Here is a 20183-nt window from a genome sequence, read left to right as displayed (position 1 = left end):
AATTAGCTAATGTAATGATTTATCTCAAGAATATAACAATAGTTTAAATAGATTTACTGAAATATAAACTTAAAAATCAATATTGGTCACTTAATTTGGATATATTAAATAAACATACAGTATAGGTTTAAAGTTTAAGATATAGCAAATTTATTCTCTAATTATTGGAGTATGAAATTAACCCCTCAAGATTCCACTGACATCAACCTACTCTTCAAAATAAACGTCTGTACTCAATTTTTGTATAAATCTTAATTTTATATTTCTCGTCCCTTCTTTTAACCCTTTTACCCCCAAAGGACGTACTGGTACGTTTCACAAAACTCATCCCTTTACCCCCATGGACGTACCGGTACGTCCTTGCAAAAAAATGCTATAAAAAATTTTTTTTTCATATTTTTGATAATTTTTTCAAAAAATTCAGGCATTTTTCAGGAGAATGAGACCAACTTGATCTCTCTATGACAAAAATTAAGGCTGTTAGAGCAATTTAAAAAAAATATACTGCAAAATGTGCTGGGGAAAAAATAACCCCTTGGGGGTTAAGGGTTGGAAATTTCCAGTAAACGGGTTAATAAAGTGAACTTGTGTTGACCTGCATTGACCATGAGAATGACTATGTAAGCACTGTACCATGAAATATATATTTACAGATATACTGTAAAGATGGTGCTAGGTCCTTCAAATTTCACTGTGATTTACTACCATTCAAGTTAGGGGACCCCAGAACTTCAAAGTAATGTATCAATCATAAAACAACATTTCCAAAGAAAATATTTGAACCCACAAAATTTGCTGGTATGCTAGCAAGTAAACATAATTTTCATTTTGTTATAGTATATTCAACGTGGGTGCATTCTATTAACCAAAAGTTAGCATGACTAGTAGGGAATTTCACCATTGGCAAAAGAGTGTGGTGTGATTATACATGGTAACATAAAAACAAACTACAATAGCCAGTAGACAATGCAGAATAAATGATAGAATCCCAAAGTCTTCATAGGTTAGTTGAAGAAAGGAGGGGTGCTAAAGTCCAGGGGAGAAGCTTTTCAAGTACTGTAAAATATCCTTAGGCGTGATATATGACCATGTGTTGTACTCCTTGGTAGGATAAAAGAATGATTTTAACTTCCATATTATTTATATTTGTAAATGACATATCCAGTACATCGTACACTATTGTACCGGGAATGTTTTGATGTTCAAAGGGGTTAAAGATTCTTTACATTCTTAAATATCCCCCTCGCAAACTTGCTGTATTCATAAACTTAATTCAACTTCATATCTACAGGATAATCATAAAGTACACACTTCCTCTAAAGATAGCCCTTAACAATGTTATGCATTAGCTGGAGACTTTCATCTGTACAATACAAATAGAATACCTTGTTTTGTCTGAATTGCTTTCTGCGGAGTGCGGGGCTATTCCTTTCTCAAGTACGATGCCTAGCAAATGTAACCCAGCATCTACTTCTCTGTTCTGTCCATTGGCTTCCTCCATCAGAGAGTATATGATAGCATATGGAACTGTCAGGACTTTTTTCCATTTTTCTACCACAGTCCTGTATAAATGAAAAGAATAAATACCATTACTCAAAATAAGAAAATATTCAATCATCACACATCATTATCAATTGCTAAGCTACAACCCTAGTTGGAAAAGTAGGATGCTATAAGCCCAAGGGCCCCAACAGGGAAAATAGTCCAGTGAGGAAAGGAAAGGACAGATAAAATACTTTAAGAAGAGTAACAACATTAAAATAGATATTTCCTATATAAACTATAAATACTTTAACAAAACAAGAGGAAGAGAAATTAGATAGAACAGTGTGCCCGAGTGGACCCTCAAGCAAGAGAACTCTAACCAAAGACAGTGGAAGACCATGGAACAGAGGCTATGGCACTACAAAACAATTCTATAATCACTGTAAATAATAGCACATGTCAAATCTGGAAAACGTGAATGTAACATCACACGACGCTTGCTAAGCACAAGATAAAAATTGGACAGATCTTAAGACTCGCTCTTGCTTCGATGGGAAGGAAAATGCAGGACGTTTAAGAATTTCTTTCTAAGGAAAATGCAGGATGTCTAAGAATTCCTTTCTAAGGAAAATGCAGGACGTCTAAGAATTTCTTTCTAAGGAAAATGCAGGATGTCTAAGAATTCCTTTCTAAGGAAAATGCAGGACGTCTAAGAATTTCTTTCTGAGGAAAATGCAGGATGTCTAAGAATTCCTTTCTAAGGAAAATGCAGGACGTCTAAGAATTTCTTTCTGAGGAAAATGCAGGACGTCATAAGAATCTCTTTCTGAGGGAAATGCAGGACGTCTAAGAATTTCTTTCTGAGGAAAATGCAGGACGTCATAAGAATCTCTTTCTGAGGGAAATGCAGGACGTCTAAGAATTTCTTTCAAAGGGAAATGCAGGACGCCATAAGAATCTCTTTCTGAGGAAAATGCAGGACGTCTAAGAATTTCTTTCAAAGGGAAATGCAGGACGTCTAAGAATTTCTTTCTAAGGGAAATGCATGACATCTAAGAATTTCTTTCTAAGGAAAATGCATGACATCTAAGAATTTCTTTCTAAGGAAAATGCATGACATCTAAGAATTTCTTTCTAAGGAAAATGCAGGACGTCTAAGAATTTCTTTCTATGACATTTTTACTTCTGCTTTATAGTGCAATAGCTAGCATAAATAACAATAAACTATATCACTGGAAATGCAATTTACTATTGGTTTGAGTTAAAAATGTTCTTACTTGCATATCTAAAGCATTTTCATTTTCAGCATATGCTTTTTTACAGCAACAAAAGATGCTTTTGTTTCAGTTAACACTTAACAATTAACATTATTCCTATTGTATATCAATTGAAAAACTTTAAATTTGTTATTATTCAGTTCCTCCAACAATAAATGCTCATGTAAATTACCTGATAACATCTACATTGTATCTGAAGATGTCTGCCCGATTATGTGGTAGGCATTTGCACAGGCGTAAAAACACACGATTGGCAATATTCCTTCCAAGTATGCTTTCTTCAGGCACCCCTTCCTCTCCCCAGTTCAAAAGCATGACGAGCTGCAAATGAAAAAAATATGTGTAAACATACAACCACTTTAAAAGACATTCACCAGAAATAATTTGAGCATGCGACTTGACTAATTTAGGCGTCCATTGCTAAAATCAAGAAAGATTACCAATATTCAAAAGTATAACTTCAACGTGTACACACAAAAAACCACGATAATAGCAAAACTCTCATCCCTCTAAATCTTTCCTTTTAATTATATTGTAACCAAGAGTTCCTGTATTCATGGAATACTTCAGCTTATTTTGTTTCATCTTGAGCAGTCACAGATTAAGCATATCATACTGTCAACAACCCCTTAAGAATAAATTATTCAACTTAACTGAAAAACAAAACCAACAAAGTTTAATTTTGGAAACAAGCACGTATCTGTACTGGGGCCCTTAAAGAAGGATTGAAATAGTGTCGTCAAACGTATCGTACGTTTTTCTTTAAATTCCAATTATCTTCTATGGCACTAACATTATTCTTATATTGAATGTATTTTATTATTTCATAAAAAGAAATTTTTTGTTCTTTAAACCATTGTTCATTCTTAATAGAAAATGGTGGGATTAACACAAGGTTACGTCAAATGATGTAATGTAGATTTAATTTCTTTATTCAATACTTAACCCTTTTACCCCCAGGCTATTTGGAAATTTCCAACCCTTAACCCCCAGGGGGTTATTTTTTTCCCAGCACATTTTGCAGTATATTTTTTTTTTAAATTGCTCTAACAGCCTTAATTTTAGTCATAGAGAGGTCAGGTTGGTCTCATTCTCTTGGAAAATGCCTGAATTTTCTCAAAAAATTATCAAAAATATGAAATAAAAAATTTTTATAGCATTTTTTTGCGAGGACGTACCGGTACGTCCATGGGGGTAAAGGGATGGCTTTTGTGAAACGTACCAGTATGTTCTTTTGGGGGTAAAAGGGTTGTATATATAGTCAGGAATTATTTTAGGGGAAACAGCATAGAGGGGGATTACTGTAATTTAGAAAAAGAAAAACACTTATCTTTACCAGATCTGACAAGAAGTAGTTAATCCTGTCTCCAACAGTTCGTCGGCAATGCACGGACAGAACAGGAATAACAAAATGAACTGCGTAACGAGCGAAGACATCGGGTGTGTTCATCATCAACCTTAAGAGGAAGAGTTTCACATTCCGAGAGGTCTCAGGATTTTCTAACTTCTGCTCACATTTATCATCCACTGAGGAACATCTGCTTCTGGAGATTTAACACCCCTGGGAAAATTAGATCAAGTAATTTACAAGGAAAACTGAAACTGTATTCAATTTTGACTCTTAACTATAATGTCAAAATATATGTCCTGCTTAAGGCAAAGTATAAAAACGTAAGGGTAGAAGAGACTCTTTAGCTATGGTAAGCAACTCTTCTAGTAGAAGGACACTCCAAAATCAAACCATTGTTCTCTAGTCTTGGGTAGTGCCATAGCCTCTGTACCATGGTCTTCCACTGTCTTGGGTTAGAGTTCTTGCTTGAGGGTACACTCGGGCACACTATTCTATCTCGTTTTCTCTTCCTCTTGTTTTGTTAAAGTTTTCATAGTTTATATAGGAAATATTTATTTAAATGTCATTGTTCTTAAAATATAGTATTTGTCCTTGTTTCCTTTCCTCACTGGGCTATTTTCCCTGTTGGGGCCCCTGGGCTTATAGCATCTTGCTTTTCCAATTAGGGTTGTAGCTTAGCAAGTAATAATAATAATAATAATAATAATAATAATAATATTAGTAGTAGTAGATTAAACAATGTTCCAATCAAAAATAAATCTTAGGGAAAGTATTAAAAGACAGGCGGTTATCCTGTGGGCTGAACAATGTTCCAGTAAACTACAAATCTCAAAATAATAAAGATGCTATATGGAAGGGAATATTTCTAGATTGACGTTAGGATATAAAAAATAACTCACTTCAACATCATATGATTTAAAATATTCCAATAACAATGTTTTCTAGCATAAATTTCCAAGGTCCTGAAGAATGATTCATAAATTACTTAATAGTGTAATTGACTAAAAGTCACATTTTTCAATCTATACATTGATGACCCCCCCCAAAAATCTGCTTTTTAGAGAGAAAACCTGATGCAAATCAAAGATAAAGAAGTTTGTCAGCAAGATAAGCAGTACCGTTTGGAATCAAAATCTAAAAGCAAGTTGACTTGAATATCCCCATAAGTGTTCAAAGTTTCGAAAAAAATTAACTAGATAATGAATTTTGTAATAAAATTTGACTTCATCAATTTCCAGTCAATATATACTTAAGGTGACCAGGTCAGTGAATTTTCAGAAGGTTTCCGATAGGAAACGAGCATTTTTGACAACTATCATTTGGCCGCCCATGTATAAACTCATAAAAGAGCTTTCCTACCATCCTCCCTTCGATCTGGGTCACACTATATATACTAGGCGCGACTGCCAATTATCGTGCAATGCCGTTTGCGATATTGACCGTGGGCACATGAACATTTTTATCTACAACCAAACAAACTATTTTTCTACTTTTAACATTTTGAAATCATAATTTTTGATAATCAAAATTAGAGTTTTAAAATTTCTAAAATAAAACAAATTCTAGAGATTCAATGTTATCTTTAATAAACAGGGATAAAAAGGTAAACCAAACCCAGTAATACCCAACACAGACTCATTTCTGCAATGTAGCAAAAGTACAGATTATTTTTGTTTGAGTCATATTGATAATCTAAATTTCACAAGGTTACATTGTTCTAGATCAGTGGTTCCCAAACTGGGGGGCACGCCCCCACTAGGGGGGCGTGAGGCCGAAACAAGGGGGGCGTGAAGTCATCTGCGCGAAATTACTTGTTTAATAGAATAATAATATCGATTTGAAATGTGACTCGAGCGCGAAAAGGGACTTTGAAACAATGAAGTTAGGAGAGTTTTGGGTGAAATATCTCCCCATGTACCCAAAAGTAGGTGAAGAAGCACTTCGTGTGATTCTTCCCTGTTCTTCTACTCATCTTTGTGAAGCAGGATTTTCAGCTCTTGTTGTTCTAAAACATAACAGCGCAACCGACTTGATGTAGAAAATGACTTGTGTTGTGCCACTGTCATCGTTCAATCCTAGAATTTCTGATCTTGTGAGGAAGAAGCAGCAGCATCCATCTCACTAAATTTGACCAGAAATTATGCCTTAGTCTCATAAGTATTTCCAAATAATATATGCCATGTTTTCAAATTATCTATTCTTAAAATTGCAAATCAATTTGGCCAATTTGCTAATGTTCAAACTTTTTTTTCGCTCACTTTGAACCAAATGTTTCGTTTTTAGTTACTGGAATGTACTGTTATTTGTTGGAGTGGCTTTCATGATTAAAAATGTAATACAAACAGAAATCTGTTTTCCTATACAATGCTAAGAAATAAATATAAGAATCATTCCATATAAAAAAAAAAAAAAAGAGAGGAGTGGGGGCGTACGGGTCTACTGGAGGCAAAAAGGGGGCGTCAGGTAAGATAGTTTGGGAACCACTGTTCCAGATAATATTCACACCAGAAATGAAGTTATTCTCACTTACACTTACCTCCTTTGGCAGAGTCATGATTTTGGCTTCAACCATATGGTTAATGACAGCAACAAGGTTAGCCATGATTTCATGTTCATTGTAATCACTCTGATCTAGGTTAAGGGTCATTAATTCACCATCAATGTCACTAAAATTATGCATCCTATAAAAAGAGAGAGAAAAGGGAGAGTAAAATATGATTAAAGGTAAAAATGGAAATGCAAAAATTTAAGTTTTTCATAACATTAAGACTAAAATCATTATTAGTTATAATTACTGTACCATCAATGTTGTTATGTTAATAACTAGTGTATGCTATCTGTAAAAAATGACTGATAAATATTTTGATTAGATATGCACATACAGATCATCCCTTCCTACCACCTCTCTCTTTCCTAACTACAACAAGGCAGTTTGGTCATTTTGTGGGAGATTGTGGTTTCGCCAACCAAAGCACATGTGCCTGAGAACAGTCTCAAATGGTACCATCCTATCAACCGAACTGAGACTCTCGGTGATAGGATGAGGAGCGGGTATCCAGTGCCCTGGAAGGAAGGTGTGGAGGATTAATTTTATTTTAATTTATTTTTTTGTTTTGCCAAATCGAGAGAGAGAGAGAGAGAGAGAGAGAGAGAGAGAGAGAGAGAGAGAGAGAGAGAGAGAGAGAGAGAGAGAGAGAGAGAGAGAGAGAGAGTGGTGTTGTTTTAGTATTGTTAAATAGAGATATTTTATTTGCTTTAGCTTTGTCATTAATGAGAGAGAGAGAGAGAGAGAGAGAGAGAGAGAGAGAGAGAGAGAGAGAGGAGAGAGAGAGAGAGAGAGAGAGAGAGAGAGAGAGAGAGAGAGAGAGAGTGAGTGTTTCTTTACTTAAGTTTTGTCAAACCGCAAGAGAGAGAAAGTGTTTATTTGCTTTAGTTTTGTCAGAGAGAGAGAGAGAGAGAGAGAATTTCATTTGCTTTAGTTTTGTTAGATCGCGCGTGCGCGAGAGAGTATGTGTGTATGTGCGTTTGTGTGTGTGTTTTGTGTGTCCGCGGTGGCGCGCCGAAGAACAAGGGTAGTTTGCGAATGATTGTTTATAGTGGGAAAGACTGTCGGTATATTTGAGGTTGTTTGTTTACCTTTTTAGCTAGGTTAGGGCGGTAATGAATGTCTTGGGCGAAAGCATTGGATCTTTGACTGTAGAAGGAGTCGGTTCTATTTTTTTTGTTCTTCGAAAGCCGGCTGTAAAGTGTTTTTTTTATATTCGGAGTAAGTACTGTTTTTATTCATTTTTTGTTAGGGCGCTTTCGTGAATGATAGAAAGTTTATTGTTTATCTTTGATTATAGTGCGATAGTTAAGTTAGTTAGGAGTGTTCATAAGTGTTTTTCTTTTTTATTTTGGCAGGCCGTGATTCCTCCTTTGGAGAGACTTAAATTTTGATAGATTGATGACGAGACTGCGAGATATTGAAAGAATTTTAATTGTTGACGACCCGGCTGAAAATAGATTTGTTCTTGTTGATGATGATGACATGATGATGATGATGACCACCTTTAATGTTATTGGACAGTCAAATTGACTGCAGTGATTGTTTGCCAGGGATCTGTGGCAATTGGCGATAAGGACTGAGTTGCCAGTGTGGGGAGTTTGTGGACGACGGTGGCCACACACGTATATGAAATATTAAGAGGTTTCTCTTATGTTTAGTTTGAAGCTTTGAATATTTTTGCTGGGTTGTGGTATATGATTGGGTTTAGTATTAAGTGATTTATTTTAGTGTTTAAGTGTTTTTCGTTACTGTGTGGGGGACTGTTGGTGTTGGATTCGTAAAGGTTTTGTGATTGGTGAGTTCTGTGTACCCCACACACACCGCTATAATATAAATATAAAAGTGTTATTTTTGTCTGTTTTTGTGTTAAGTTTGTTTAAATGTGTGATTTTTGTTCTGGTTGCGGTGAATATAGTTTTAAGGTTATGTTTTGTTTGTTTTTTCCCTTCGTGCAATAGTCCAGTTTAAAGTAAAGTAAGGGGAAAGTTTGTGTTGTGGGATATTTGAAAGAAGAGTGATCAAAGGTGTGGGGTTTGTTTTGTTTACATCCCGCCACAAAAGGGAGATGGCGGTTTCCAAAGCTCTTCCATTAACCCTACAACAGAAAGTGTAAAGGGTTGAAACACCTCTGTCCTGGCTGGTTACTGGGGTAGCTGAAGCTGCTATTCCAGGGCCCCCACTCCAGCCCTGGGGTGTTAAGACACAGGGCCAGAACCACTTGGATGCAGTCCATCCCCACTACCCACAGGAAAGAGGTGGTGGTGTCACACGGACCCATATCCATGCGACTACAGATGGTCTTAGTGGACTTCTTCACCCTCCCTCCTCCTCCTCCTCCTCTTCTTGAGAAGAGTCAGAATCTTTTCCTGTCTGTCACTCCTCGATCTGCATGCAGGGCAGTCAAGGTGTAAGCAACAGTCGACGACGACGCTCACCAGAGAGGAGAAACCACATGGGTTTGCTCCAACAGGAGCAGCAATACTGGGGCACACTGGTAACAGCGGGAGGGGAATGAACACTTACAAGGGCCCACAACCTGGCATTGAGCTAGGCCGGAGATACAAGCACTGACGCTGGGGGAGCAGGAACAGGCCTCAGACTCCCTGGCACAAGGGTAAGGGCTACAGACATAGGGGAAAGGGTAGGAATCACAGACATAGGGTCAGGGAATGGGGTAACACCATGGACCGGGTCAATCGATCTATTGGCCTTACCTTTAGCTTTAGAGTTCCTGACCCTACCACCTGACTTGTCGAGTAGGGATTGACTGATTGATTTGAAGTTTTCCTGGCATCCTGAACAACTAAGATCATTGATGTCAATATCATTTGTTATAAACAATGAATAAAAGGAAATTTAATTTAAAATAATAAAAAATTGTCATTGTAAAATTTAAATACAGTAGCTTTCAGAAGACCTGCTTCAGAATAAACCTAAAACTACCGCTAGCATAATATGACACGTCATGTCATCCTAACCTCAAACCTGAAACACACATATTTCTTAAGGTGCTATAAGTAGGGAATTTGGTCAACAAATGCCTCACTGTCAAGGGTACCAAACATTTCCGTCACAATATGGCTGGTGTTGGCCAGTTACCAGAAACTCGTGTGTCAACCGAGTGTGATCAAAGCAGGGACAACAAAGAGCAGTCTCCCACTTTTGGGGCATCATGTGATACCTCCAAGGAGATATAACATTCTTTATTTCTCTCATCTTACTATCAACTAAACCATAACAATGCTCTTGCAATTATTATATTAAAATTCTTGATGCTAGGTGAAAAATCATCACAGAGAATAGGATACCTTCTTGGTAGCAACTTAAATTGTAGCATTCTTGGCCAGTAAATCTGCCTTCTCATTTTTACACACACCTACGTGTGCCAGAACCCAGCAAAAACAAACTGTTATACCTCTCAATCCAATAATAAAAAAGGCATTCTAAAATCTTTAAAACAAAAGGTTTACTGGTAGCTTAGGCTTTCTTTCTCTTATCAAGCTTATTTTCGGGTTCATAGACTCATTTCGATGCCAGTCACTAGAGCGATATATGTCCAGGTTTCTAGTAGTATTGCATAATTTTCTAGTAATCTTACTATTATAAATTCTAATTTTTGATACTTAACAGCCTCATGATTATTAAAGCAGACCCAAGTTTCCCATTTTCTATCTCCTTCCCTGAAATTCATACTTATTTCAGTGATCTTACACTAAGCTTTAAAATTCACCCACAATGCTTCATAATGAGTTTATTAGAAAATCACATATATGAATTACTTTTAATTTCTGAACATTAAAGTGGTCCTTTTTCGTTCCTAAATCAGCAACATGATTTTCCCTATCCACAGTAACCGGCCCCTGAGGAGAAGCAGTGAAAGACTTTCCGGGAATCTTCTTAGGTGCTGCCTAATCAGACCCCAAAGAACGCTTAGCTCATTTCTTCCCTTTTAAGGCGTATGTGTGCCACCGCACTACACTCAGAACATGGGGTTGACTGCAAACATTCAAGCCCCCTACAAGAGGCAGAGGAGTGAAAATCGACAGACAGCTTGGCCATAAACCGGTTGTAACGTACTCCCTTCCGCACCCGACAAACATGAGCTAATTGCTTCCCCTCCCTCACAAACAACCATTCTCTTCCTGCAACAGAAAGAAACTATTAAATAATTCCCAGAGCTGTCTGTATCTGTACATAACAGCATCCAAAACAAAAAAAGTGAAGAATCTCCAACAGGAAAGGGGGCGGGTCTCCTCACCAGTTGTACAAGAGTTCGTTATCCAACTTTAATGACAAGTTCCAGCTAATGCTGAAAAAATATCCTTAATTAAAGAACACTGGTTTGTATGACACATAGGAACAATTGCAAACTGCCTCTGAAAATTTTTATATTTGATCCACTTGATAATGAGACATCTAGGGTATACTGTAGAACAGAAATTAACAAGTACCATATTAAGAAAGTACAGTAATGTAGGGTACACTTAAGATCTTACTAACCTTCCTAGAGCCTCTCCCGTCTGAGACATGGCTAAAACCACAGAATTGTTGAAGTCAAATTGACTAAGATCTTCCTTTAAACTGCTATCGGCGAGGTAATGTGATGCAGTGAATTGGAAGGTTCCCGCTCCACTTCCAATGCCTTCTGCCCCAGCAGACTCTCTCAAGCTCTGTCGCAAGGCAACAAACCTCTTCTTACTTCCTGGCTTAAAATTAACTTCCACATCAAATTCATGTTTCAGACTGCAGTCTATTAAACTTTCCCATATGGCTTCTCCTTTGGCTGCATTGGCTTGGAATAGAAAGTTTGTGTAAAAACGTAAATCATTTTGTACGCATACAAGAACTGCAATGATAGCATTATAAGATGCACAGGCACACAAACGCCTCCACTCAGCATTAGTGTGATCGTGACGTAACTCTCCTTTTGATATCTTGGAAGCATACCGAAACACTTCCTTTGTCATCTCTTTCCCGGACTCGTCTGTTGGCCGAAAAGCTGCACTAACCTCGGAACCAGGAGCAAAGAGCTTTTCTCGAGGCAGCCTTGAATACATGACCTGCAGATCAATTCAGATAGTTAATAATGTGGTATATAATATAAATTAATTGTTTGTCTTTAAACAGGGTATACCCTGCATTAGTAAGCAAGAATATAATTGCAATATCTGGCGCATTGTCTGGCTATCTGACGGGAACAGTTCTGATATTGTGCTCATTTCGCTTAATTACAATACTGTACTAAGTGTCTAGTTTAATATCTATTTAGGTAAGTATTCCATCACAATATTAAAATACAGTAAGGATTAAAATCATTATCAACACCAAATGAAATAAAATAGTTGTAAAATTAAAACCATAAATTCATTCTCCAATTTCAGTTTGAACAAATTAGACTTGATAACAACCTCATTAGGGATGCTACCAAAAAATAAAACTAAGAAACTGATACTAATGAGTAGATGATAGGCCATCATTTCAACAAAATAGTCTCTTCCAACTGTAATGTCACTAAAGTTTTGACCAAAGTAAAGAAATCTCTAAATGAGAGAAATCTTTAAAAAATTATAGTTTTTGTGCATTGAACACTCAAGATATTTGAAAAATTGTCTCACAATTTCACTGAGTATTGCAGCACTATATCATGGTTAAATCAAACAAATACTACTATACATTTCTAGACTTTCATTGTCCAATTCATTTGAACAAATACACATTTATACAAGTACTAGTGCAACCAGTCAAAACTGATGGCTCAATATTTAGACAGAGATGCACACACAGATTTAACCCTTCCCACTCCCTCACCCTTTCCTAACTACAATCCCTCTCGCCAGGGTATGACTACTCCTTCTTCCCCCTACCTGAAGGACAGGGAGAGGCAAGTAGTTATAAGTCTAGTCACTGAGCATGATTGGAAATGAATATCACAAATTTTAAGTAATTTGTATTTTTCCTAACAGTACTGTACTTACCTCGAACTACTTTCTTAGGAGTATCTGGGATCTAGTTACAGGGATTATACTTTCGGCGAAGCTGGAAGACTAGCCATAAGACTTTTAACGAGGTGTAACTACCATACCACTAGTTTGCGAGCGGGAGGGTAAGAGGGGCAGCCGGCTACCTTGCTCTCACACACATCTGTGTTTTCTCGTCACTTGCAGGTAGGATTTAACAGGGGACAGGTGATGGCGGGCCAATTTGTATAAATAGCTACAGGTTTATAGTTAGGAAAAATGTTATTTTTATTAGTAAAATAAATTTTTGAATATACTTACCCGATAATCATGTAGCTGTCAACTCCGTTGCCCGACAGAATTCTATGGAGGGATACGCCAGCTATCACAATACTAGAAGGGGGTGTACTTACCAGCGCCACCTGTGGCCAGGTACTCAAGTACTTCTTGTTGACACCTCCTCAATTATTCCTCGGTCCACTGGTTCTCTATGGGGAGGAAGGGAGGGTCGATTAAATCATGATTATCGGGTAAGTATATTCAAAAATTTATTTTACTAATAAAAATAACATTTTTCAATATTAAACTTACCCGATAATCATGTAGCTGATTCACACCCAGGGGGGTGGGTGAAAACCAGTGTACAAGATTAAAGGATAGCTAAGTATCCCATATTTCATATAACAGTTATCTCAAATAACAATGAAATAATAAGTACCTGGTAAGGAAGTCGAATTGAACCGTTACTCTGCCTCTTTTTTAAGTTCGTCTTCCTTACTGAGCGCAGCGTTCCTCTTGGAGGCTGAATCAACCCAAAGGTGCTAAAGTATATAGGGTTGCAACCCCTACTAAAGGACCTCTACAAAACCTCTAACCCAGGCGCTTCTCAAGAATGAATAGACCACCCGCCAAATCAAAAGGATGCGGAAGGCTTCTTAGCCTACCGTAACAACCATAAAAACAACAATAAAAGCATTCAAGAGAAAGGTTAAAAAAGGTTATGGGATTAAGGGAATGTAGTGGCTGAGCCCTCACCTACTACTGCACTCGCTGCTACGAATGGTCCCAGGGTGTAGCAGTTCTCGTAAAGAGACTGGACATCTTTAAGATAAAATGATGCAAACACTGACTTGCTCCTCCAATAGGTTGCATCCATTATGCTCTGCAGAGAACGGTTTTTATTAAAGGCCATCGAAGTAGCTACGGCTCTTACTTCGTGGGTCCTTACCTTCAGCAATGCAAGGTCTTCCTCCTTTAAGTGAGAATGGGCTTCTCTAATCAGAAGCCTTATATAATACGAAACCCCGTTCTTGGACATGGGCCTCGAAGGTTTCTTGATGGCACACCATAAGGCTTCTGACTGTCCTCGAATAGGTTTAGACCTCTTAAGATAATATTTGAGAGCTCTGACAGGGCAAAGAACTCTCTCTAGTTCGTTACCTACCATGTTGGAGAGGCTAGGTATTTCAAACGATCTAGGCCAAGGACGTGAAGGAAGTTCGTTCTTTGCTAGGAATCCGAGCTGAAAAGAACATGTTGCAGATTCGGTCGTGAAACCAATGTTCTTGCTGAAGGCATGAACCTCACTGACTCTCTTAGCTGTTGCAAGGCAGACGAGAAAAAGTGTCTTGAGGGTAAGGTCCTTGAAGGAAGCTGACTGGAGAGGTTCGAACCTAGGTGACATAAGGAACCTTAAGACTACGTCTAGGTTCCAGCCTGGAGTGGATAGACGACGCTCTTTAGACGTCTCAAAAGACTTAAGAATGTCTTGAAGGTCCTTGTTGGAAGAAAGGTCCAAACCTCTGTGGCGGAGAACTGAAGCCAACATACTCCTATACCCTTTAATCGTAGGGGCTGAAAGGGATCTCTTATTCCTAAGATGTAGAAGGAAGTCAGCTATTTGGGTCACAGAGGTATTGGTAGAGGATATTGAATTGGCTCTACACCAGCTTCGGAAGACTTCCCACTTAGATTGGTAGACTCTACGAGTGGAAACCCTTCTTGCTCTGGCAATCGCACTGGCTGCCTCCTTCGAAAAGCCTCTAGCTCTAGCGAATCTTTCGACAGTCTGAAGGCAGTCAGCCGAAGAGCGTGGAGGTTTGGGTGCAACCTGTCTACGTGAGGTTGACGTAGAAGGTCCACTCTTAGAGGTAGAGTCCTGGGGATGTCGACTAGCCATTGAAGTACCTCTGTGAACCATTCTCTTGCAGGCCAAAGGGGAGCAACCAGCGTCAGCCGTGTCCCTTCGTGCGAGATGAATTTCTGCAGAACTTTGTTTATTATCTTGAACGGTGGGAATGCGTAAAGGTCGAGATGGGACCAGTTCAGTAGAAAAGCATCCACATGAACTGCTGCAGGGTCTGGAACAGGGGAACAGTACAGCGGAAGTCTCTTGGTTATGGAGGTGGCAAACAGATCTATGGTAGGTTGACCCCACAAGGTCCAAAGTCTGTTGCACACACTCTTGTGGAGGGTCCATTCCGTGGGAATGACCTGATTCCTTCTGCTGAGGCGATCTGCTGAGACGTTCATATTGCCCTGAATGAACCTCGTGACCAGAGTGAGGTTTAGACCTCTTGACCAAATGAGGAGGTCCCTTGCGATCTCGTATAGGCTCCTCGAATGGGTCCCTCCTTGCTTGGAGATGTAAGCCAAGGCTGTGGTGTTGTCTGAGTTCACCTCCACCACTTTGCCTAGCAGGAGGGACTTGAAGTTCAACAGGGCTAAATGAACTGCTAGTAGCTCCTTGCAGTTGATGTGGAGTAATCCCTGTTCCTCGTTCCACGTTCCCGAGCATTCCCGTCCGTTCAAGGTCGCACCCCAGCCCGAGTCCGATGCATCTGAGAAGAGATGAAGATTGGGGGTCTGAATAGCCAACGATAGGCCCTCCCTGAGAAAGAGATTGTTCTTCCACCACAGGAGAGTGGTCTTCATCTCTTGGGTGATTGGGATAGAGACTGCTTCGAGAGTCGAACCCTTGTCCCAATGAGCTGCAAGATGGAATTGAAGAGGGCGGAGGTGGAGTCTCCCTAGCTCGACGAACAGGGCCAGAGATGAAAGGGTCCCTGTGAGACTCATCCACTGTCTCACCGAGCAACTGCTCCTCTTCAGCATGCTCATGATGCACTCTAGGGCTTGGCTTATCCTGGGGGCCGATGGAAAAGCCCGAAAATCCTGACTCCGAATCTCCATTCCCAGGTACACAATGGATTGGGAGGGAATGAGCTGAGACTTTTCTATGTTGACTAACAGACCCAGTTCTCTGATTAAGTCCAAAGTCCAGTTGAGATTCTCCAGACAGCGACGACTCGTGGAGGCTCTCAACAGCCAGTCGTCTAAGTAGAGGGAGGCTCTGATGTCCGATAAGTGTAGGAATTTTGCTATATTCCTCATCAGATGAGTGAACACCATAGGAGCTGTGCTTAGGCCAAAACACAGGGCTTGGAATTGGTAGACAACCTTTCCAAAAACGAATCTCAGGAAAGGTTGGGAGTCTGGATGAATAGGAACGTGAAAGTAGGCATCTTTCAAGTCCAACGAGACCATCCAGTCCTCCTGCCTGACCGCTGCTAGGACCGACTTCGTCGTCTCCATCGTGAACGTCTGCTTGGTGACATACGCGTTGAGCGCGCTGACGTCCAGCACCGGTCTCCAACCTCGTGTCTTCTTGGCCACAAGAAAGAGACGGTTGTAGAAGCCCGGGGATTGATGGTCCCGGACTATAACCACTGCCTTCTTCTGCACAAGAAGCGACACCTCCTGGTGCAATGCTAGCCTCTTGTCCTCTTCTTTGTAGTTGGGAGAGAGGTTGATGGGAGATGTGGTCAGAGATGGTTTGAGGCAGAATGGAATCCTGTAACCGTACCTCAGCCAACTGACAGACTGGGCGTCTGCACCTCTCTTCTCCCAGGCTCGCCAGAAGATCTTGAGTCTGGCTCCTACTGCTGTCTGGAGATGCGGAGAGTCAGTTTTTTCCTTTAGATGTCTTGGAGCCTTTCCTAGACTTGCTCCTGTAAGAGTCTGGACGGGAGCTTCCTCGGCTGGGGGCTCTACCACGAAAGGGCGGTATGAACCTCGTAGCAGGGGTATCAGCCACTGGGGAGCGATAAGTCTTGGGGACTGAGGTAGCAACCTTAGACTTACGAGCCGATGAGGCTACAAGATCGTGTGTGTCCTTTTGTATCAGGGCAGCAGACAAGTCCTTAACCAGCTCTTCGGGGAAGAGGAACTTCGAGAGCGGAGCAAAAAGGAGTTGTGACCTTTGACAAGGTGTAATGCTGGAGGAAAGGAAGGTACACAGCTGTTCCCTTTTCTTCAAAACCCCTGATACAAACATCGACGCAAGCTCACCAGATCCATCCCTAATGGCCTTATCCATGCAGGACATTAATAGCATGGCAGAATCCTTGTCCGCAGGAGAGGTCTTCTTGCTGAGGGCCCCCAGGCACCAGTCTAGAAAGTTGAACATCTCAAATGCTCTAAATACTCCCTTCAGTAAGTGATCAAGGTCTGAGAAGGTCCAGCAAACCTTAGAGCGCCTCATTGCAGTTCTCCGAGGCGAGTCTACCAGACTTGAGAAGTCAGCCTGGGCAGAGGCAGGTACTCCCAAGCCTGGTGCTTCTCCTGTGGCATACCAAACGCTCGCTTTCGAAGTGAGCTTAGTCGGAGGGAACATGAAAGAAGTTTTGCCAAGGTGTTGCTTAGTCTGCAGCCACTCCCCTAAGATCCTTAACGCTCTCTTAGAGGACCTTGCTAGGACTAGCTTAGTATAGGTGGACTTAGCTTGCTGTATGCCCAGCGAAAACTCAGAGGGCGGAGAGCGGGGAATAGCAGAGACAAAGTGGTCTGGGTAAACCTCCCTAAGCAGAGCCAAGACCTTACGAAAGTCAATAGACTGTGGAGAAGGCTTGGATTCATCCACGTCTGACGAGGGATCCAGGTGTGCCGCCTCATCATCAGACGCCTCATCACCAGAGTGTAGCGAAGAGATCGGACAAGAATGCTGAACAGCAGAGTCAGATCGAGTAGGAACAATATTAGTGGTTTCCTCTTCAAGTAACTGTTGAGGGAAAACCTGAGGCTCAGACTGCAAAGGCTGAAATAAAAGACGAAGCAGAAGGAAGGCGCATGGGTGGAGGAGGCTGACTCCTAGCATGAGTGGTTGAACCCAAGGGTTGCGCTTGCTGAGCGGTTGGCGGAAGCGGAGTAGCAAGTTCCTGTTCCTGTGGTGTGAGCGGAGCGCGATGAGGTAGAGGCTGCGCAGAACAAGGTAAATGTCTCGCAAGCTGAGGCTCCTGAGGCGCAAGGCTAAGGTGTAGTGGTGCTTGTCTTGTGGAGGGTTGAGCTCGCTGCAGCGAGAGCTGAGGAGACTGACTCATGGACGGGAGAGGTTGTTGTACCTCAACCGAGTGTTGCACCACTGGTGGAGCAGCAAGTAGAGGCGGAGGAAGAGAGGTATAATCCTCCTGATCCCATTGTAAAGGTTGCCTTAAAGAAGGCGGAGGCTGAACACCACTGGGAACAGCAAACTCAGAACGTGGCTCAACATCGTACGCCTGGCAGGTGGTACTGCGATCAGGCGGAGTGAGCGCAGGCGGAGCGAGCGCAGGCGGAGCGAGCGCAGGCAGAGGGAGTGTAGGCGGAGGCGGAGGCGCAACACTCTCAACCCGACACTCACGCATCAAGTCCGAAAGCTGTGCTTGCATGGACTGTAGTAGAGTCCACTTGGGGTCGGCAGAAACTACAGTAGGCTGAGGTAAAGCCTTAACAGTCGAGCTCTGTTGTGGCAGAACCTTACTCCTCTTGGGCGGAGTGCAGTCGACAGATGACTGCGGCGAGTCAGAGCTGAGCCAATGACTGCAACCTGGCTGAGCACTCGCGGACTGGACTCTGCGTTTAAGTGGTCTCGAGACCTGTGACCAACGTTTCTTCCCTGACAGTTGATCAGCGGACGAGAAAAAGACGGGCTCAATCGTCTGCAGGTGGGAGTGACGGTCTTTGGAAGACACGCCCGCAACCACCGAGGATACTTCTGTGCGCCTAACAAGGCCTGCCGAACCCTTATGCCCTTCGACATTGCTTCTCCCCTGGGCTTGGGAGCTTGCAAGAGGTCCCGGACTGGGAGGACGACTGGCTCGCACAGAAGTATCCTCACGCACCACACTGGCACTGACACTAGCACTTGGCACTGCACTGACACTAGCACTCGTCATAGCACTGGCACTAATTCCACCCACTGCAGTCTTGACCTTAAGTTCCTTGACTTCGGCCATCAGAGACTTATGATCACTTACCACTGACTCTACTTTATCGCCTAAGGCCTGAATAGCACGCAAAACAACAGACATATCAGGCGGAGGGCAAACAGTAGGTTCGGGGGTAGCCACTACAGGGGTAGGAAAAGGTAGGGGATCATGAGGTGAGGAAAAAAGTGAAGAGTGAGAAGAACTCCTCCTAACTCTACCTCTCTCTAACTTAGTTGAATATTTCAAAAGACGGACAAATTCCAGTTCCGAAAGTCCGGCGCATTCCTCACATCGATTTTCTAACTGACAGGGCCTGTCCCTACAGTCAGAACAAGCGGTGTGAGGATCTACCGAGGCCTTCGGAATACGCCTATTGCAAGACCTACATCGTCTATGGGAGGGGGCTTGCGAAATGTCAGACATCTTGAATCCAAAGAGTTAGCCAAAGGGGGTTCCAAAATCAAGCAAAAGATCGTTAACCGTTAATCAGGACTATATACAGTAAAAGCTATCTAGCTAATATAAGAAGGTTTCCAGTAAAGCGACAGCCGAAATCTGAGAGAATACTTCACCAATTAGCCGTGAAAATACTCGAAGATCATAAGCGTATCCCAGAACGTCTTGCCGGAAGCACGACAGAGGAATAATTGAGGAGGTGTCAACAAGAAGTACTTGAGTACCTGGCCACAGGTGGCGCTGGTAAGTACACCCCCTTCTAGTATTGTGATCGCTGGCGTATCCCTCCATAGAATTCTGTCGGGCAACGGAGTTGACAGCTACATGATTATCGGGTAAGTTTAATATTGAAAATTACAAATTTGACAACCCTTAGGAGGGTAGAAGTCCGAACCAACTGGCTGGTATTTAATCCAGGGTTTCCCTATATGTGCTCTGCACGTAACAGGGAGAAACCCTGACACCTCGATAAAAAATCTGTGCAAAGCACGGTTAGCGGCCTGAGCAATCTGTGTGATTGTGTGATACTAGCAGAGTGACTAGATAAGAATTCTTAAAAATGTAGGCGTCTTTGATTGATTGATTGATTGATTGATTTATTTATTCATTTGAAGTTTTCAGGCATCCTGACAACAAAGGTTATTGACGCCGATATCGTTTATTACAAATCAAGAACAAAAGAATATTCAATTGAAAGCAAATATATCATTACAAAAGTTAAATAGCTTTTAGATCTGCTTCTGAAATAAGTATAGAAATACCGCTAGTATTGTATGACACATCATGTCTAAGAATCTTGGCAAGGATGAGCTTGCCATCCTCACCTCAAGCCTCAAACACATTTCTATTTCAATCCGTGATATA

General features: G+C 41.1%; 1 protein-coding gene across 1 annotated transcript in view; it reads right to left on the bottom strand.

Annotated features, from left to right (window-relative positions):
- The window catches only part of LOC137615446 (DNA-dependent protein kinase catalytic subunit-like), a 125538-nt gene that overhangs the window by 34272 nt on the left and 71083 nt on the right, over window positions 1–20183 (bottom strand). The window contains 6 exon segments of the mRNA XM_068345324.1: window positions 1386–1562; window positions 2935–3083; window positions 4099–4280; window positions 4283–4303; window positions 6640–6794; window positions 11162–11721. Coding sequence (XP_068201425.1) covers window positions 1386–1562; window positions 2935–3083; window positions 4099–4280; window positions 4283–4303; window positions 6640–6794; window positions 11162–11721 — 1244 coding nt within the window.

This window comes from Palaemon carinicauda, chromosome 21 (genome assembly GCF_036898095.1).
Source record: "Palaemon carinicauda isolate YSFRI2023 chromosome 21, ASM3689809v2, whole genome shotgun sequence".
Taxonomy (NCBI): domain Eukaryota; kingdom Metazoa; phylum Arthropoda; class Malacostraca; order Decapoda; family Palaemonidae; genus Palaemon; species Palaemon carinicauda.
The sequence above is the reverse complement of the archived record's forward strand: the minus strand, read 5'-3'. Positions and strand labels throughout refer to the sequence as shown.